The sequence below is a fragment of the Gallus gallus genome, chromosome Z (assembly GCF_016699485.2).
Source record: "Gallus gallus isolate bGalGal1 chromosome Z, bGalGal1.mat.broiler.GRCg7b, whole genome shotgun sequence".
NCBI lineage: Eukaryota > Metazoa > Chordata > Aves > Galliformes > Phasianidae > Gallus > Gallus gallus.
Window position 1 is genome coordinate 34,013,076 of NC_052572.1, and position 19,509 is coordinate 34,032,584.

At 40.6% G+C, this 19,509-nt stretch overlaps 1 protein-coding gene across 1 annotated transcript in view; it reads right to left on the reverse strand.

Annotated features, from left to right (window-relative positions):
• Nucleotides 1-19,509, reverse strand: part of SAXO1 (stabilizer of axonemal microtubules 1) — a 25,189-nt gene continuing 5,680 nt past the window's right edge. The window contains exons 2-4 of the mRNA XM_025144773.3: nt 7,056-7,235; nt 5,351-5,553; nt 1-1,113 (exon numbers count right to left, since the gene is read on the reverse strand). Of these exons, the coding sequence (XP_025000541.2) occupies nt 164-1,113; nt 5,351-5,553; nt 7,056-7,235 (1,333 nt within the window). The 3' untranslated portion in view covers nt 1-163. The remainder of the gene's footprint in view (nt 1,114-5,350; nt 5,554-7,055; nt 7,236-19,509) is intronic.

The window sequence follows — 19,509 nt, forward strand, 5'->3', positions numbered from 1 at the left end:
GTGTTTGCATATTAGGTTTATTTTTAAATGTTTTCAAATACAAAATCATTTACTGGTTTTAAAGAAGGTTGCAAAAAAACCAAAATGTTGTTTGCAGCTGCTTCAGAGAAGCCCTGCTCTTTGAATCCATTCCCCAGAAAACTACTTCCACTCTCTCTTTCCTTCAGTGGCAACCTTGTAGACATTCTTCTTCAGAAGCAGGGACATACAGTTTGTGACCATCAGCATTGGTCCCCTCAAAGATGTATCCAGGTGGGTTTTTGTAAGAGGCTAAACATCTAACAATACCCTTTGGTGTGTAGCTGGTAGCATAGATGGTTTTTGCACCTAGTGGAATGTGAGGCCTAGGGCCTGGCCAGGGAGGTTTATAGCTCTTAGTAAGCGTGAGTGGTTGAGGCAGATAATGGGTCCGAAAGGTAGTCAAATAATCCACTGGTTTGTTTGGGAAAGTCAGCTCGGGAGCATGAGTGATAGGCTTTACTCTCTTGCACATCCAGGGCTTATAGTCTTCTTTCATTGTAGAAGAGGTGTTAAATGGTTCTGTACTTATCTTATGCTGGGCCAGTGGTAGACACACCTTGGCTGGCTTGCCATTTAGGTGCCTGTAGTGTAACTGAGTAGTGGTATGAAGGTCCATTTTCTCCACAGGGGGAACATATTCAACAGGTTCTTTGGTAAATATGGGAGGCTGTGGCCAGGGTTTGTATTTTTCCTGAAACTCAGTTGAAGAGAAAAATGGATCATGGAGTAACTTTGGCTGGTATGGTTTTGCCAGTTTGGCTGGCTCACCAGCCAGCCCCTTGTAAGAAATTTTGTTAGTAGTGAGGCCATTAAATGGGGCCTCACTGGGCTTATATTTCTCATACTGATGGACATAACGTTTCTCCAGAGGACGTAGCACATAATTCACTCTATAATCTGTCATATTCTCAAGGGGAGCCTTGCTCTTCTGACTCAGATTCGGAGGTTTGAAGCTTTGAGTTTCAACTGGTCCCCTGAAGAAATACTCATCTTGGGCAACAGTTCTGTGGTCAAATTTTGCTTCTGATGGGCGATACCCATGATCTGGTCTGATCAGCTCTGTCTTTGGTTCATTCCACAGCATATAGTCATCTGAAACATAAGAGGAATCTAAACATTCATCTGAAGTTCTTTGACAAGATTAGGCATTTAGAACATTATAGGTTTTTTTATTACACTTTCTACTGTAAGAAATATTTGTTGGTGTCGTAAAAGTTGACAAATCATGTCAGAAACCCACTGAAAGAGCCACTTTAGAAAACTCCTGCAAATGTTTAGTATCTACACAGAAAAGACAGCAGGTGTCATGAAAATAATTCTGTACACAATGCTTGCCTACAGAGATGGTGAAATTCAAAACTGGAAAACTTAAATAATGTTCTAAGTCTTGCAGAGATGTTTCCTTCAGGTAACTGAATGCTGTCCTCATGCTCAGTCAACTGGAAATCATGAATATGAAGTACCATGGCAAGAACTTCAGACTCCTGAATTTATACTGTGGCTAGTTTAGAGAACAGGCAGAGTATGCCTCTATCTGCAGGAGGCCATACAGATGTCTCATTAGTACTAGTAGGACAAGGAAAACAAAATGTCTGCCATTCCACTCTGAAGACCAAGTTTCAGGGCTGCCTTTCTTTACACCTTCTCTTAGGATGATCTGCCTTCTAAACTGCACAGATGTGATCATTCTGCTGTTGGCTGAATTTAGAGTTTTGCAGTGCATCCTTGTGTCAGCAAGCTTGTATGCTCTGTGGCATTTATTCTGCTTTTGGCATTCCTCTCTGTGATACTCCTGCCATCAGCACAAGGAGGAACCAAGCAAGATAGAGCTGGTATACGTCTCCAATTCTTTGTTACTAGCAAAGCTGCAAGAATTTGCAGAACAAGACTGCCCTGACCTAAAGGATTCTATCATATCACTGAGATGGCTCCTACTCCTAATCCTGCTATCTAAATTCATGACCAAGAGAATTTCTAGGAGGCATTTTAGGGGTATTCATATCTTCCTTCCTCAGCAGTACGGCAGGCAAAGTGAGGCAGTAAGACTTAAAAGATTTACACTCATTCACATTAGAAATCTATTGCAAAGCTGCCTAGCTCTCAGACCAGTGCTGCAGCCACAAGACCATCTTTTTTCCTTCCTAGGAATCTTGTGCAACTTCCCCTAGAGATCAGTATGGTTACTGGTAGGAAGTTGAAATGAAATAGTCTTGGAGCAAACCCAAGCCTTTTTTTTTTTTTTCATTTTCCCCTCCTCTTAAACCACATAGAGAGTCATGAGGCAAATAAGCTTCCAGCTGACTGCACAGGAAGGAAGTCTGGATTTCAAAGTACTAGAGGGTAAATGATGCAATGAGGTATCAGGATATTTGAACTCTCCAATCCAAACAGAGTTATTCCTTCTGAATAGCAGTGGCCACAGTACTGCACAAACACAATTACACAAAGGATATGTTCATTACAATGTGAAGTTGACCAAAAAAGTCCTTTCTTTGCCCCAATTAGGTGTTCATTTAAAGTCCTTATGGTTTAAATCAAGCTGCACTGCCTTGGCACAAGAGAGGAAAGAACAGCCACAAGAGCTGCACTTCTCCCAGCAAGAACAGTGGGGCACACACAGGTCCTTGCAAGATGGTGGAAGGGAAGATGAGGCCTGTCAGTCTGGGGAGCTTCCTGCATTCTGTGTTCAAAATCCTTCCCATATGGAAGCCAACAAAAAGTTTCCCAGATTCTGTGGGATAGCATTTGATGCCACACCAGGAGGAATACTGCCCTTACATGAACAGCTAATTAGTACAGACAGCTGAGAATGTGGGCCTGTACAACAGCACACATACTCATTTGCTGCTGCCAGTGGCACCACAGCCCAGGCCTTGTGCTCTGCAAGTTCCAGTACCGTCAAAGCACCCCAAGTGCTCATGCTTCTATCAGGGGAATAAGAGAGGTCCAGGCACCACCCACTGGTGGGATCCACACCTTGTGCCTCTGCTCAGAGTTCGGCATTATTCTAGAGAGATGTTTCAGTAGGGTGAACCAAGAGTGTGTACAGACACGGAGCATAGGACCTGTTAACTAGTGTCAAAAAATGAGAGCTAATGAGGCTGGGCCTGTCTCTGAGCAAAGGCTGGTTCAGAGATCTAGCAGTTCAGATGACAACCATAAAAAACTATCTGTATTCCGCCATCCTTGGTGGAAAATACTCAGTGCATTTTGGATGTAACCACAGCTTTTACAAAATATTCGAAATACAACAAGTGAGTCTGTCTTCAATTTTAAACATTTACAAGCTCTACACATTTGGAGACCTCATAGGCATTATGAATTCATTTTATTTAGTGTAGGACAATAGTGCTACTACTCTTTCAAAATATGTTACAGTTTTATTGTAAGTCTAATTCTTATCCCATAGATATTAACAGTTTCCCATGTAGCACAATCTTGAAAACGTTATGGGGTACAGAAGGGAGCAGAGGATATGAACCATATGTTGTTGGAAGGTTTCACACATCTCACTGCAAGCAAGACAGTGTTGAAATTAGATTACACACCTCCAAATGGATAGAAAAAGCTACACCTGTAGTTGTGAAGAGATGAGAATTTCAAGATGCAGTTATCTGACATGAACTGTGATATGTAACATCAGCATCTTGAACCTACAGTTTTATCTGGGACATGGTGTGTGTAGTGGAAAGAAGAATAATATAGTTGGAAAGCTAGTTTAATACCAATGCAACACATTCGTATGTTTTATATGCTGCTTGAATTTTTGAATTATGATAATTAATGGAATAGCATGCTACAAAATTTCACACTTTGAGTGGCAATACCTAAAACCTAGTAATGTTCAGAGATCAGCACAATGAGAACTTACACTTTTATGAACCTGGGCCTTTAAAAGTGAACTAAATCAGTATGAAACTTGATCTTTCAGGTGGTTTGGATGAAGATTTCCATTTGCAGTGTTTTGAAAAGTACTGCAAATTATAACCAAATGTGGCTATGTTACATTTTATTAGAGCTCTGGAGTAGCAGTTGAGGTATTGACCTAAACATTGATAAAACACAAAGATACACATGCGATTCAGATACAGAGAAGTTAAGGGCATCTAAATACAGAAGGAAAGATTCTCTGTTTGTGCAAAGCAGCCTCTTTGTTGGCTTCACTGAGGCTATTCCAATGGACACCATCTGGTGACGTAGCCTATACATAACAAAATGTTCAAACTTGTGTAAATGTGGGTATTTTACACCTGCAGGTCATAGGCTTCATAAGGAAATTCATTCTAAATAGACAGTATTTCCTGTATCCTTAATGTAAAAATTCTAGTTCCTGAAATTGTAAACATGCAGCTGTATCTAAGTCTGGCTTTCAGTCATTGCAGATGGGTAATAATAACACTGCATGATTGCATTCATATACCTTCAATTTCTTTACTTCCTTTATCATTCTGAGTTATAAGAAAGATTTGTTACTGTATACTGGCATAAATTTCAATGCCAGCCACCAGCTTTTATACCCATACTGCACCAAAATAAATAAATAAACAAATAAAATAAAATAAAATAAAATAAAATAAAATAAAATAAAATAAAATAAAATAAAATAAGAAATATAATAATGCTGTCTGCCTAGCAACATTGGCTAGCTGGAAGTTGTGCAAAAGGGGACTCCTTTTGACCAAAACTAACACCATTACTGTGACTATATAGCTGAAATCTTTCTTCCAATGCATGTAAAAAAGAAGTAATTCTGGTGGAGAGGTAGGAGCAACACCCCCTAAAGCCAAACCAACTACAGCTAGCTTCTGCTACTGAGAAATAAGGGCATAGTTACACACACAGTTCCCTGTTTTACCAGGAGATCTTGAGTGCTTTGAACATCTGCATGGAGTCTGGATGTCCGTGATTCCCATACATGTCTCTAGCACATCCACATATTAACTTTGCAGCACACAAAAAATCGATGCCATGCTTCATGACCTGCTCAAACCCACTGAATTCTGCACATCTAAAGTGTGTTCAGTCTATCCTAAGAGCAATGCTGACTGGCCTGCATCCTGGAGTTCAGAGGGCCTGTTTCTACTCAGATGCCTGCAGGCCTGCCAGACATGGAAAGAAGGTGAACTCATAGATAGATAGATACTCATAATGTTGTCATTAACGTGAGGCTGAGTCAGCCTCACCTTGTATCTCTGTGTGCAATTTTTGTGCATCTCCAGCAGATCCAATCTGTTGCCGCACCTGCACAGAATTGCACTCTATTTCAACCTGCCTTCTTCAAAAATGAAACTGCTTGTGAAGTCCTGAAAGAAGTTGCGAAGATACATACCTTTATAAGTGGATTTTGTGTTCATCTTGGCACTGGAGATTTCTCTTGTCTCACAGGGGAGGCAAGGAGGTACTTGACAGATAGGGTAGGAATTATAGTCTTGTTTATAAACAGAGGTCAAATCCATACTCTCATCACTCTTGACATGCGTTTCAGGTTCTTTAATTTTCTGTGGCAACACTTCATGAGCTACATAATCTCTCCTGTGAATAATAAAATCATTAAGTCTTTTGTTTTAAGTACAGAATTATGCTCTTCTCCTGGACCCATATAGAAACTAATACTTCCCCTTGTCTCCACAGACAAATAAAATCTGGATAGCATACAAACTGTAAAGAAAAAACAAAAGCTCTTCAATTTTGGAAATCTGGACTGTGAAAAAGGAACTTAAGCAGCTCTGGACAATCCAAAGGAGGCCAGATTTGACAGATTCCCTCTTCTCTCCACCCAGTGAGGTTAACAGTATCATACAAATCTCTCTCTGTTCTATAGCGGAGTTATAGAAGAAGACATAAGTTCTTTTTAAAAGCCCAGTAATTACTGCAGGCTATCTAGTATGCATGGCAAAGGGAAAGATAGCCTTCCTAGACAATGTATTGTACAGCAATTCAATTGAGGATGGGGAGTTAATAACAAGTTTAACAGCAAGACAGTAGTTGACGAGATAATTATCAGCACAGCCAGGCACTCAGTTTTTTTTTCATGTACCACATAAAAGAACTATTTTAAGATGTTGGGGTAGTGTGATCAAAGATTCTCTGGCAATGGGAGAAATTTTTCTCTCCTACCACTGCAGTACAACAAAAACTGAGGTGGAGATGACAGAAGACAGATTGCTATGCCGATAACTCAGCATTCCTATAACCAAGGCACCATAATGAATGGCACTGCCTGCAACTCCTGAACTTTAATCAGGGAGGCTTGTTGCTTCTATGTGACACCTATCAGCAAAGGCAAGAATGAGATAGTCCATGAAGACAAAGGAGGTAATCAGTAAGATCAGACAGAAGCTTTTGTTAGGGGAAAGTGAAGCTCTCGGGTTCATGTTAAATGAATGGGTTCCCTCTTGACTCGTTTTTTAAGTTGGACAAAACATTAGCACATCAACCTATCAGAAGCAAGGAAGGGCCTTGAAAGTTCATTTCATCGGGGAAATGGGCATAGTGCAAGTGTAGGGATTTCTGCTGAACAATAGCATGCAGCTGTGTAGCTGAGAAGCATAAACAGCCCAGCACTTCACAGAGCATACCTTGAAGAGCACACCATAACTCCTTTCCAATCACCAGCTTTTACCATATTCATAACCCCTTGGAAACTACTCATCCAGGTTACACATACAAAGTCCCATACATAACACAGAACAGAAGAAAAATGCTCCTCCAGTATGATCCATGGTTTCCCAGGCAATATTTCTGCTTGTTTTCCAGAAGTCCACCCAAAATACAAAGTGGGCAAACTCCAAGATCATGACTCTGCCAGTGTGGTCCATGTATTCTCCAGTCAGACAACATCTCTATCTTGGGGAAGGGCAAGAAAAATGACTGCTTGCCTCCACTACCACAGCTAATTACAGGTGTTTGTACAACACCAGCATGTAGTCTTCACATTCTCCTAGAGACAATCATTTTTGTTCTCTCAGTTACCCATCTCTCACACATATATTCTCCAATGCACAATCCTCACTCTTATTCACTACTTTTCATACTTTGTCATTGAAGTGCCTTCCATGGGTGTCTTTGCCATCTCGATCTCTGCTTTTGGTTTGAAAGAGTCTCTGGGAAGAGTGTTGGGATAAAGGGGGTATTTCTCCATGTACTCTGACAGTGCACATGGCTTCTCACTCTTCTCAAAGGGTTTGGTGAGCAGATGTGGACAACGGTGACATCTGCAAGGGAAAAAGTAGAACAGAATTCAGTGTCTCACTTTTTTTTTATTTTTATGACAGCTTATTAAATATGCCTTGTGTAAATCAACCACAGGGTGCAAATACAAAATAATTGTAAGTGGGTATTACAATAACTGCTACAGCCTTGATTATTCAAACTGGAAAAGCACAACCTGCAGAAACAATGGATCGTTTCTGCCTTCTCCTATAGCCTGCAGTCACAAAAGTCAGTGAAGCCAACAAAAGCAACCTAAGAAAAACAAGTTCACCTAGATAAAGAAAAAAGGCGAATTATTCTGAGATCAATCCAAGTACCTCATTTTGTGCTGGAACGGAAATTATATTTAACGTTTCTTTTGTTCTATTTCTCAATAGTTTACTGTCCTACTTTGCACTCATATTGAGCTCACTTGAGTAGACGAGTGAGAAAAACGGGTTGTGTGTTGGGAATATCTATTCACTCACAGTTGGGCAGTACTGCTCTGACTGGAACACGTGCAGGAAAATACACACATAAGCCATAATGATCTGGATACGCTTTCACCATAACTAGTTGTACTTGTCCCAGGATCAGCCAGAGTATCAAAAAGGTATCTCCTGTGAAAGTCTCAGCAAGGTTTGTACTTGATAAGCATGTATTTATCAGGCTTCTGAACACCTATAGAATTGTTCTAAAGATTAAAATAATGGTATGAACAATCCCGTCATATTTTTGCTTTTTACTATTCTCTCAGTACCTTACAGAATCCTTCCTTTTTTTCAAAAAAAAAAAAGCCTGTAGTGAGCAAGATCCAAAGTAGTTCCATCAGCTTCAGTGATCAACGATAGATCAACACCAGGAGCAAGGACCGTCCTGGTGCAGTAATGCACCAGTAATGCACCTGCTGGCTTCACACTTCCCATAAGTGCACTTTTCCACCCCTACTCTCTTTAACTCTGTGACACAGTATACTAGTCTTAAGCTTGGCTTTGGAGAGTGCCCTTATGTCAGCATTCTATGACAGAATTCATTCAAACACGGTGGGAGAAATAGCCATGCCACCTCTTTTACCGTAGCCCTGTATGTGCAGACACTGGCCAGTGGTGGCATTTTGCAAATCAATACTTAATAACACGTAATTAATATTATCAGGTAGTATCCCATTATAGCTCGCCTGCATACAGTCTTTGGAAGGGCTCCTGCAACACCAAGTTTCCAAGTATTTTTGAGCAGAGGTTTTGTACAGCTCCCTGCCTACGCTAGACAGGCTGTGCTATAAGCACTGAATCCTGCATCCTGAGGGATGGAGCCTCCACCTGTAGCACTGTTGGTATGGCAAGATGAAGGGTCCTGCAGATAAGCGTGATGAGGGTGGGTAACCCACATGCCCCTCCAAAAGACCTCACAGCAGTAGAAAGGGAAAAAGTTTGCTGAACCAACATTTATCCACTTGCAAACGCTGCTGGCAATGCGTATGCTGGGGGTCTCCTGAAAAGTGCTGGATGGAACAAATGCCAGGATCTCCAGCAGACACCATGGCTTCCAAGCGGTTTGCCTTCAGTGGGGACCAGCATAATCTTGCAATACAGATGGCTTTATACCTCAATTGTTCGTTCCCTTTTGGGGTACATTTCTGCTTTCCCTGCTGAACTTCAAGCATGAAACAGCGACAGAATGAGACGTTTCAGAGTTACCTTTTAAGAAAAGCACTTTTCCCAGAAATAAATTCCCCACAACACAGCAGAAAGGCAAATCTGAATCTGAAGTCCGCCATTATTTTGTATTAAATTGTGATACATGCCCACAGATATTAGAGTAACATTCACTAACAGTACAAGCAGAATATGACCATCTTTGATAACTCAGCACCGGTATATGATATACATAACGAAAGCTTCAATTATACATTCAGAAATATATTCTTGAAAACATTTACCAGAGATTGATGTAAATAGCAGAGACTCTTAAAAACAAGGAGTGGAAGAATGCTAGACCTTGGAGCTTACTACGCTTTTCCAATCCTGCTGGCATAATAAGTATGTATTAAAGAACTACACGATTCTCCGGTACTGAAGTCACTGTTATGTGGCTGAATAAATGAGAGGCTGCCTTACAGTTGCTGGTGTTTTGTATTTGTCAGACAGCACCCTGTTTTCTAACTGCCACTGAGACTGAGATTTTGGAACTGTTCATCTTGACTGTTAAGATTTTTTTTTCTTCTTTGGCTGATTCTTCTCTGATTTTCACCTGTTCGAAATACTCTTTACTTGATTGTGGTCTACTGAGTTAAACTGCAAAATATTTGTAATCAAACATGATAAGAAAAGGCATAGGCTTTGTAGGCTGACTAAGAATTATGGAAGAAATCTGGTAGCTATGTGTGAGGCCTCAAACAGATGCCGTGAAAGAGCATGGCTTGAGGAATTGGTTTATTTTCCCAGTGAATAATCTGTACCCACTTCCCTGTATCTCAGAGACCTCCATTGTTGCAATACATTTTTAGGTATCGTTTTCCTAAGCAAAAACTAACATCAACATAAGTTCTGCATTTTCAAGAAAAACAGCAAACCAAGACTTGAAAGTACATTAATATAATGATCACCTGTGACCTGTGGTAGGTGTGTTGGTTCTCCTACCGATTCTGAAGATCTATCTCAAATTCATGGAGATTTCAAAGGCATTTAATACAGTATATGCAAGCCTGGAGAAAAGATTAGATAAAGACCAAAAAGATAGGAACTGCACTTTAAAAACCTTAATAAAGAGAAACAAATCAAACACAGTTGGTTACATCACACACTGAGCTGATTGCTGTGCTGACTGATAAAGGTCTGGAAGGCAAAACATTCAGAACTAAGAAGTTATTTCCACAGGAGATATTGTAACTTGTTGCCACAGGCTAGCACACGTTTCCGTGCCACAGACAGGATATTTGTAGCTTTCCCGTGTAGCTGTTTACTCCATGTTTAAGGATGTTAGATTTGGTGGACAGCAGATCATATGTTGATTAGCAATTCATATTTCTCTACAGACTCTCTCAGTGCATAAAAACAGCATCCACTCTTGGCTCACAAAACAGAAATCTTCAGCCCATTCTGCTCATTTCCATCTCATAAACTGCAGCCAAGCAGTTAGCACCAATCTCTGCGCTGCATCTGCATGGCTCAGACTACCTCTGATAGTCAAAGCAAGATGGAAATCAGATGAAAATACATTTTGAAGCCTTCAAGAGCTACAAACTTAACTTCCAAATAGGAGGATGAATTTGCACTCCTCTGTCTTCAAAGGAGTTGGGTTCATTTAAACAGAAGCTGAGATTCAATACATAAATAATTTATCAGCTCGTGTTAAAATCTGGTCCTGGAGCCCAGGACTAGAACCAGGGTATTTGATTTCAGTTTCTACATTCACCAGGGTCTTCCCAGTCAGCACAGTTCTTTCCCAGCTGAAGATAAAATACAGCATTCTGCAGAGATGGAGGAAGGACACTGTAGAATACATGCCTTTCTCAAGATGAACTTCTTAGAAATATCTGATCTCTAAATGCTTGTGATGACCACGGAGGACTGAAAGTACGTGTGGAATGGTGATTTCTACTATTGACATCATAATTTTATCAGTTATGGGAATTACTACTGCCAATTGTCATCCACAGAGCTCACGAATGCCCTGGTATTACTACTTAAGAGGAAAACACGAGTCATAAATGGCTAAACATTCAGGAGAATATGGTTTTCCTTTGCCATCATATCTGGTGCTCAGATCAACACATAAGTAGTACGTATTATACCACCCCCTTGGTCACGTAATCTGCTTCTTGCACCTTCTCTAGCTTCCACGAATAATCAGATCAAATCAGTATCATGGAAATCTCCTGTTTGTGGGGAACTGTAACACTGTCCAAAGAAAAACAGGAATATGAAAACACACCAAAGAAATGGGATATGTTCTGTAGCAAGAACTGATGGCCAATGGCAAAGAAAATCACTGAATACGAGTCTTTATTTGTGCAGATCTCTTCCAAGCAATGGAGATGAAATCAGAGGCCTGGCTACATGACTGCATTACAGATGGATGGACAGTCAGTAGATGTCTATGAAGGGGAGTATCCATTTGCAAAGTATGAGAGCATATCACATTTAAGTATTGGATGTGGTAATAGTGTCAGAAAAAAAACGAAATCATATTGTGGACAAGGCATATGGAATGCAGAAAGTTCTGCTTTTAGACAGCGAGCTGTTTTGAAACAAAAAGCAAATGACAATAAATACTAGAGATCAGGGGAGAAAAGCTTTACAAACTTGTGACCATAACAAACCCAAAACTTCAGTGTGACACCTCTGGGAGGTTAACTGAATTCCCACACAGCTCATAAGCTTTTTCTTTTGTGTCATACTAGAATGTTGAACTCTGGATCCCAGACTTCACTTGTTTCTCTGCAGATACATTCACCCATCAGACGTTAATCTGTTAGACTAGATGGATCAGTGATAACCTACACATGAATAGAAGTGGAAAAAGAGAGGCTTGACACATTTGCATGTATGTAGTCTTCAAGGTGAGTTCAGGTAAAAACAGAAGAGAAACACCCATGTGTAGATATTCAGTGCTTAACAGCAGGAAAAGAATGAAGGATGAGAACTCAGAGTCCACCAACTTCACCCACATCAGAACGCCACCACTGGAACCTATGACATCAGTAAGGAGGCCAGTATGGTGGAAGAGGACAAAACCTTGTTGTTTGCTATTACATGTTGTTGGTTGTGTCCCTTTCAAAAGCCACATGCATTAATTGTGGTCACCCTTTTTAATGACTCAGTGAAGTCCAGGTAAACTTCTATACTGAATTCACTATAGTCTTCACAGTGACTCCTGCCTTTATCTACATTGTTGTCTTACTTTCTGCACCTGAAACCAAGAAAAAGCTTTGATACAATCTTCCTGCCAATCTCATCTCAAATATCCTCCGTGAGCAAATGCTTTACTGTTTCTTTAACAGTAATCAATATTGTTTTAGTAATAATGAACACAATTTAGAGGGCTTTGTAGTCTTACCTGTACTTTAGTATTTGAACATTCGTAGGAGATAATTTTCAGGAGTAAATATATTTCTACCTCTTTCATACATGTCTTCTTTGAAGTAACATGAGAAAACATTAAGCAAATTGTCATATTTAGAACAGAAAGGAAGTTTTAAAGATCCTGATTGTCACCATCTCAAACAAAATCTCTGCAAATGCAGGCAATATTGTTGACTGCATAAATATTGTTTTGTCAGAATTCATTCATTCTATGTACTTGGAAGAAACAACAGAGAAACTGATGCCAAAATTCAGTTATGATTGCTCCTGGAGCTGTCATGGTGAGAGCACATACTAAACATTTGTGGCTGCATTACTTTTGGCAGCTGACCCAAGACGTTAGCAAAAGAAAGGTCCAATCAGACAGATAAATGTTATAAATTATTTGTGGAAACAGTATTCTTTAAAACTGGAATACACTTTCGGTAGTAAACAGATTGATACCTATGTCCAGGGATGCTATATTAGGGTGGTAATGGGCTTAACTCTCACAGAACGAATACAATGATGTCAGAGTTCTCCAGCTGGGAACTAAGTTTCATACCCCTCTCAACCAAGACAACAGATATAGTGTAATTAGACCTGTCACAAAGTACTATAATGCCATCCTTACTTCATGCCTGAAAGCTCCCAGATTTCAAGACATTAACACAATCACTGCGTATCACATTCTATGCAAACTCTTTATGACAGGTCTGGTAACTTTCTACAAAAAGTTCTACTGAAGTCCTTCCCTGTGCTTGCACACCCACTGCACCTAACCAGCAATGATGGGATGGAGCACATACCTCATTCACATCTTAGATTGTATAGTACTACCACACATCAAGTAGAGGCAGGTATTTGTTATCTGAGATGAGACAGAGAGCACAAAAGGTATTTCATATGAACTAAAAAATAAGAGCTTTACATATTGGTCCTCACAGAATTGAGGTCTGTCACAGTCTGTAGCTACAAAGATGAATTAGGTTGAGTAGACAATGTTAATGCCCTAGATGAAGCAAACTGCCTGGATGTTTAAAGTCAATACTGTTACCACAGATAGTTCCCAACAAGCTGTGTTGGTGTTTAGGATGCAGACCAGCCAAGTGAATTCTAACTGGGGTGGCAGAGGCAGAGACAAAAGAGGGACCACTTACCCACTCAGTACTAAGCTGCACAACTGCATTTCAGGGCTATTACAGACCAGGAAACGGTATCTTTAGAAGTGTGATAGGCAAGTATCCAATGCAGGCAACTTCCCTTCCAGATTGACTTTAAGAGTCGATTGTACAGATGTAACATTTTATCTTGTCTGCTTGCATGTTCACACTCTGAAGGAACAAAATTCATGGATATAACTACTCTAGCAGTTTGGACTTCATGATTTAGGAGGGCTGCTCCAAAAGTAATACTTCCTATTTTACCATATTGGCTCGTGACGCCAGAGGCAGATACTGGAGGCATGACAGCAATATTCCCACCAATATTCCATTACATTTTGTTGCCATGTGACAGATGGCCAAAGAGGGGCAGTAGGATGAAATGGTGTCTGACATGGAAGCACATATGAAGCAAAGAGATATGGGTCACATCCATGGGTGCAGATTTTTACGTGCACAGCATTTAGGCTCTTGTTCATCTTGTTCATCCTAAACCCGTAACTCCTTTCCATTTTGGTAAACTAAACATAATTCATGCCTGCAGTGGAAATAAGCACTGATGCGGCAGACAGAAGGGGAAAAGCAAGAGAGGAGGTCATAGAGAAACAGTCACTACACATGAATCTATGAATTAGGATTACTAACAGAAATGAATTAGCCCATGGCAGGGGTTGGAGCTTGATGACCTTTACGGTCCCCTCCAATCAAGCCCTTCTATGATTACATGACATTATTGTATCTCTGCTCATAGCTTCTCTGCCAGCAAATCTCACTTCGCCTCTCAGCCCCACTCGAAAATGAGTTATTACTGTCTAATTTTTACAAGCAGAAGCAGAAAAAGACCAAGTCACACTGCAAAAGCTGCCAAATACAACTGTGTTTAAACCAGTGGCTGCTGAATTCTGGTCCCATCATTCTGTTCCATGCCCTTCATGTTGTTTTTCCTTCCCAAATACTACACCAGAAGAGTGCTGCAGCACTAACTTTTTGACAGTAACAAAATACGATCAGAGCAATCCTAAAGAAGGAGCCAATTTCAGTTACTCTTTGTTCAGTCAGCTAAGGACGCTCAGATGTGAAGGTCAGCAAGCTGTGTTGTCATAGCCTCTTCAGCCACTCTGGCTAAGAAATGCTGCACACTCCTGCAAGCCAGAAGGAGTCAGAGTCCAGTCACAAAGGTGGTGTGACCTTTGCTATGTGGAATGGACACACAGCTCTAAACCAGAACACATCCAACTACACTTAATGGTAGGCATCTCCCTGTGCAAAGCTTTAGAAATGCTATGTTTTCAAAAAATAATTCCACTGGCTCATTTCTTTTTTATAAAAAGGAGAATTGACTTCCTTTGATCTTGAGGAAATACAGTAATTTTAATGGAGAGGCATCTGGAGAGGTCTTTAAAACTGTTGTAGACTCAGAGGAACTGGAGCAGTACCTTCTACAGGTAATCCCCTTTTACATTATTGAAATAAGGAGCTATTCCTCTGCAGTTAGTAGATTTAAACTGGTGTACAACAGAAGGACTTACTTAAGAGAAAAATAACTTTCTGTGTTCTTCTAACAGGACCTGAGCTTAATACCATGCTAAAAATGAATGCTTCTGCAAAACATATTCTAAAAGCATGATTTCACTAATAGATCCAGCATTCAGGAAGCATAAAGAGTTCTGATGAAACTTTGCCAGATCTCCAACATCTGTTTGCTCTGATCCATGTCATTAGACTAGTCCAGTTGGAAGCAACCTACACAGGTCACCTAAACCAACTGCCTAGGCACTTCAGAGAGAGACAGAAGTTAAAGAAAAGTAATGAAGGCATTATTTAAGTGCCACTTGTATGCTGATGCGTGGGGCATCAACCACCTTTCTAGGAAGTCTGTTCCAGTGTTTGACCACTACCATGGTTAAAAAATAAGAAATTCTGAATGTCTAGTCTTTAACCTCCCCTGCTGCAACACTTTGCCAGTCCTGTGCATCCTGTCATTCGTAACCAGGAGCAGAGCCCAGCACCTCCCTCTGCGTATGCTCCTCAGGGAGCTGCAGAGAGCAGTGAGGTCGCTTCTCAGCCTCCTCTTCTCCAGACTGAGCAGCCCAAGTGCACTCAGCCTCCCGTCACTGGACACACCTTCCTGCCCTGGTGCCCTCCTCTGGGGATGCCTTCAAGGGCACTGACATCCTTTCTACATTGTAGAGTCCAGACCTACAAGTTATACTCAAGGTGAGGCTGCACCAACTCTAGATGGAGCAGGAGAAGCCCCTGTTTTGACTGGCTGTGCTGTACCTAACGCACCCCAAAATTCGATTTGCCCTCTTGGCTGCCAGAGCACACTGCTGGCTCTTTGCTGAGCCTGATGTCACTGACACCCAGATCCTAATCTGCTGAGCTGCTCTCCAGCCACTCATCTTCCAGTCTGTATCCGTGTCTGGCACTGCTCCACCCCAGGTGCAGAACCTGATATTCTCCTTTGTTGAACTTCATGCTATTTTTGATTGCTTAGTGCTCCAATCTATTGCAACCCCTCTCCAAGGCCTTGTCACACCAGGGGGTTTTCTAATTTCTAAATGTAAGCCAAGAATGGAAGGGGTACTGAGAGGAGGGAAGATTTACAACCAACTCACTTGCTCCTGCATTAAATTTGTTTCTCACTCTGAGAAGGCAGTTTTCCACCATCTCTACTGTTACATTAAATTTACAATCTGAAATAAGGAAAAGCCTGGTTAGCAATACAGTCTAGCAAAATAAACCATAGAGAAAGCAGAAACAGAAGTGCAGGCAAATTTTGGCTGTCAAAAGAAACAGTCACCTGCCTTGCCAGGACAGAAGATCTTAAGCTATAAAATACTTTGATGGAGAAAAAAAAAAAAAATCAAATGGAGTAAACTAAGCCTAGGAAATCCTAAGGCTTCTCCCTGAATAAAACAATTCCAGCCATAAGGAAGCTGCTGGAAATCCTAGAATGCTTAACATATTTCCATTTTTGGAACTAGCAGCCTTTTTTTTGTTTGTTTGTGTTTTTGTTTTTTTCTGTTGATGGGTGAAGAGCTTCTATAATTTCAAAGAATCAGCCATTCTGGGGAGAGAATAGTTTCCTAGTCAATTCTTCCCTTTAATAACATGGCTTTTGCATTCTGATCTGTCTGATTACATCACCAGAGTTTCACTGGTTCCAAGTTAAAACTGAGTTCGTAATTACTGACAGCCCTTCTTGGTCAACGTTCTGTGTTCTTTTACCCTAAGAAAAGAGACAAACAAGAAAATATCACGTACATGCTGCAAAGAGGTTTTTTAACTTGAACTCAGAAGAAGCCTACATTTCAGAGGGAAACTCCAAGCAGTCCCACTTTCTGCCAACAGATACAAACACTTGACGTCAAACTGGACCTACTCGTAGTGGATTCATCACCTCTAAGCAACAGTTGCACAGTGGTACCTCCCATCTCTTGTGTATTTATACACTTCTGTTACAAGTATGGAAACGGTAAGTGAAAAGATTAGCCTCATGTAGGAACATTTGATTTGGTTTCTGCCATGATGATAACATTGGATAACTATATTATTGTTGCATGTGGCTATCTGTGCTCTAGTTCTAAAAGTACAGATAGTAGTTGATAGTCTCTTTATCGTGAACAGATACGGACTAACAAGGTTAGATCCCAGACAGAACTGGGTATCAGAAGTGTTGTTATCACGCATCAACACCAAGACTGCCTGTCCTGACTACTTCAAGCTACCTTTTACACCACACGTAGAGAGGTAGGAAAATCAGGTCTGTAGAAAATTGCATTTTGTTTGGTTTGTTTCAATTAAAAATATAGAAAAAATAATAAAAAAAAGTTTTATTAGTCACATACACTAATGATATAACCATATATGTAGCCTAAGACAATTCATCTCCATTCAATGTGGCCCAGACAAGCCGGAAGGTTGGACACATTTTAAAAGAAAGACAGAGCATTTCTTGGAGAGCTACAAGTTTTCCTTGCTTCAGTACCATCAGTAGTATTTTCTAATGTTTCTAAGAACATCTACCAGGATGCAGCACAACAGAGTACTCGGTCATGAGGCAGTTGTTTGAGCACTGAAACAAAGAGTAGTAAGATTTATGGAAGGATCGGAGGCATTTCACACACAGAATCTGCATGAAATACTTGCTCGTACACCTCAAATTTTATTGGAAGGGCATTTACATAGTTAAAAGATTATGGCTTTGTCTTTGTCTAGCACTTTCAGGGCATGGTCCGAGAGCTAATTTTTGCCACTGTATGTGCTAGAATTGATAATCTTGATTTCATAACAACTTCAGAGAAACCTAAGGTACTTCCAGATCAAACCTAAGATGCTTCTGATAAAGGTAACCTTGCACAGAGTGAATTCCAGATCCTTCTCAACAGCCTTTTGTAAGAATCTGAATTGTAGAATCCCTTCAGCAGAAAAACTCTTCTTGGACTGTAAACGGGATTTGTAAGACTGGACAGAATTCATCTCTGACAAGCTTTAGGTTGGTTTAAAAATATCTTTTTGTTATTATAACCAAATTAAATAAGAGTCACCATAGGTTTCAGTAGAGGAAAAATACATTTTTTTTTTTAACTAAAGCTGCCATGGTATTTTCTGTGTTTCCCTACCTGAAAACTGTATATTTCATTTAAGATGCTAGTTTTTAAAACCTTTTCTTTACGAAAACATATACTCACAAGCACAACATATCTAACACAGAAGCCAAAGAATTCCAGGCTTTCCAAACACCTGGCAAGAAGTGCAGCACCCAGCATTGCATTCGGCTTTGGCCAGAATAATTAGCAAACATCCTGCCATAGAGCAAATTAAAAACGTAAGTGCAGGGGCACCACATATGCCTTCCAGGCCATCCTCCTGTTCCCTAGGACATATAGCCACTCTTGAGAGCTCAGATGCAAATGCTCTCTCTGAGTGGTGGACCTAAGCTGTAAGACACCGAGGACTGTAGGAACCTCTTCATCTGTGTTTGAACAGGACATGATGGGTCTGACCAGGTTTTGTGTGGTACCAACAGTGCATGGATATGGACTGCAGCTTCCTGATTGGCTGTACAGAGGAAAAGGGAAAACAAACAGAGACTACCAGAAATCTACCAGAAGCAACAGATGCCTGCATACCCTCACCTTACTCAGATAAGGGAATGCAGTGTTAGGCAATGCTACTTTATGCCTTTTGAACCTGCAAACAAAAGACTCAGTGGTGATTCAAAGATACATAGGAGATGCAGGAAAACGACCTCTTGTTCTCTTTCTTTTGCCCTGCCAGGTCATTCTACATGTCAAAGAAAGAATCAGCACTGGAAATATTGCACCTTCCCAGCTCAAAGATCTAGTCAAGCTGCAAAACACTTCAAATCCTGACTGCAAGTTTGCACTGCTTCCCAGTGGTTGTGTGAAATAGGCCTTGGTCTTCTTCATGACAGGTGAGGCAACAGATCGGTCCTGTACAGTAGTTCCACTGACAGGGGCCCAGACCAGAAAAGGTAGAGGCTAAAGGCTCTGAGGAGGAAAATCAACATTTTCCCTTCATTCTTTATGTTTGGCTCCATGCAAGATCTGTAGGACAATCCTGTTGTCTCTCTTTCCTGAATAGTCAGTAGGGCACAAGACAAAACAAGGAAGGGCAAGTATCTGAAAGTGAAACTTGCTCACTCACCTGCTGAAAGAGATGGAGTGCAGGGTTGGCAGCTGTAAATGCAGAACAAATTCTACTTGAGTTTGAAGTAAAATAATGGCTAACAGGTTGTCCACATCAAATCCAAGTCATTTTTTCTCTTCAAAAATGAGTAGCTATGACTAAGAAATGGAAGTCTGGAAACCTTACATCATCACAAGGCATTTCATAGACGATAGTTTCACATTTGTCATACGGAAATTGAAGCTCACCCAGAAGCACCTTTCGTAACTATCTTGACTACATCTAATGGCACTTAGTTAACTAAACAGAGCAGTTGTCACTAACCTCATACACCAAATGTGTTACAAAAAGTAAAGAGACCAGAAAGGGACAAGCTGGTACATTTGGCAAATATTATGCCTTGTTCACTGAATTTG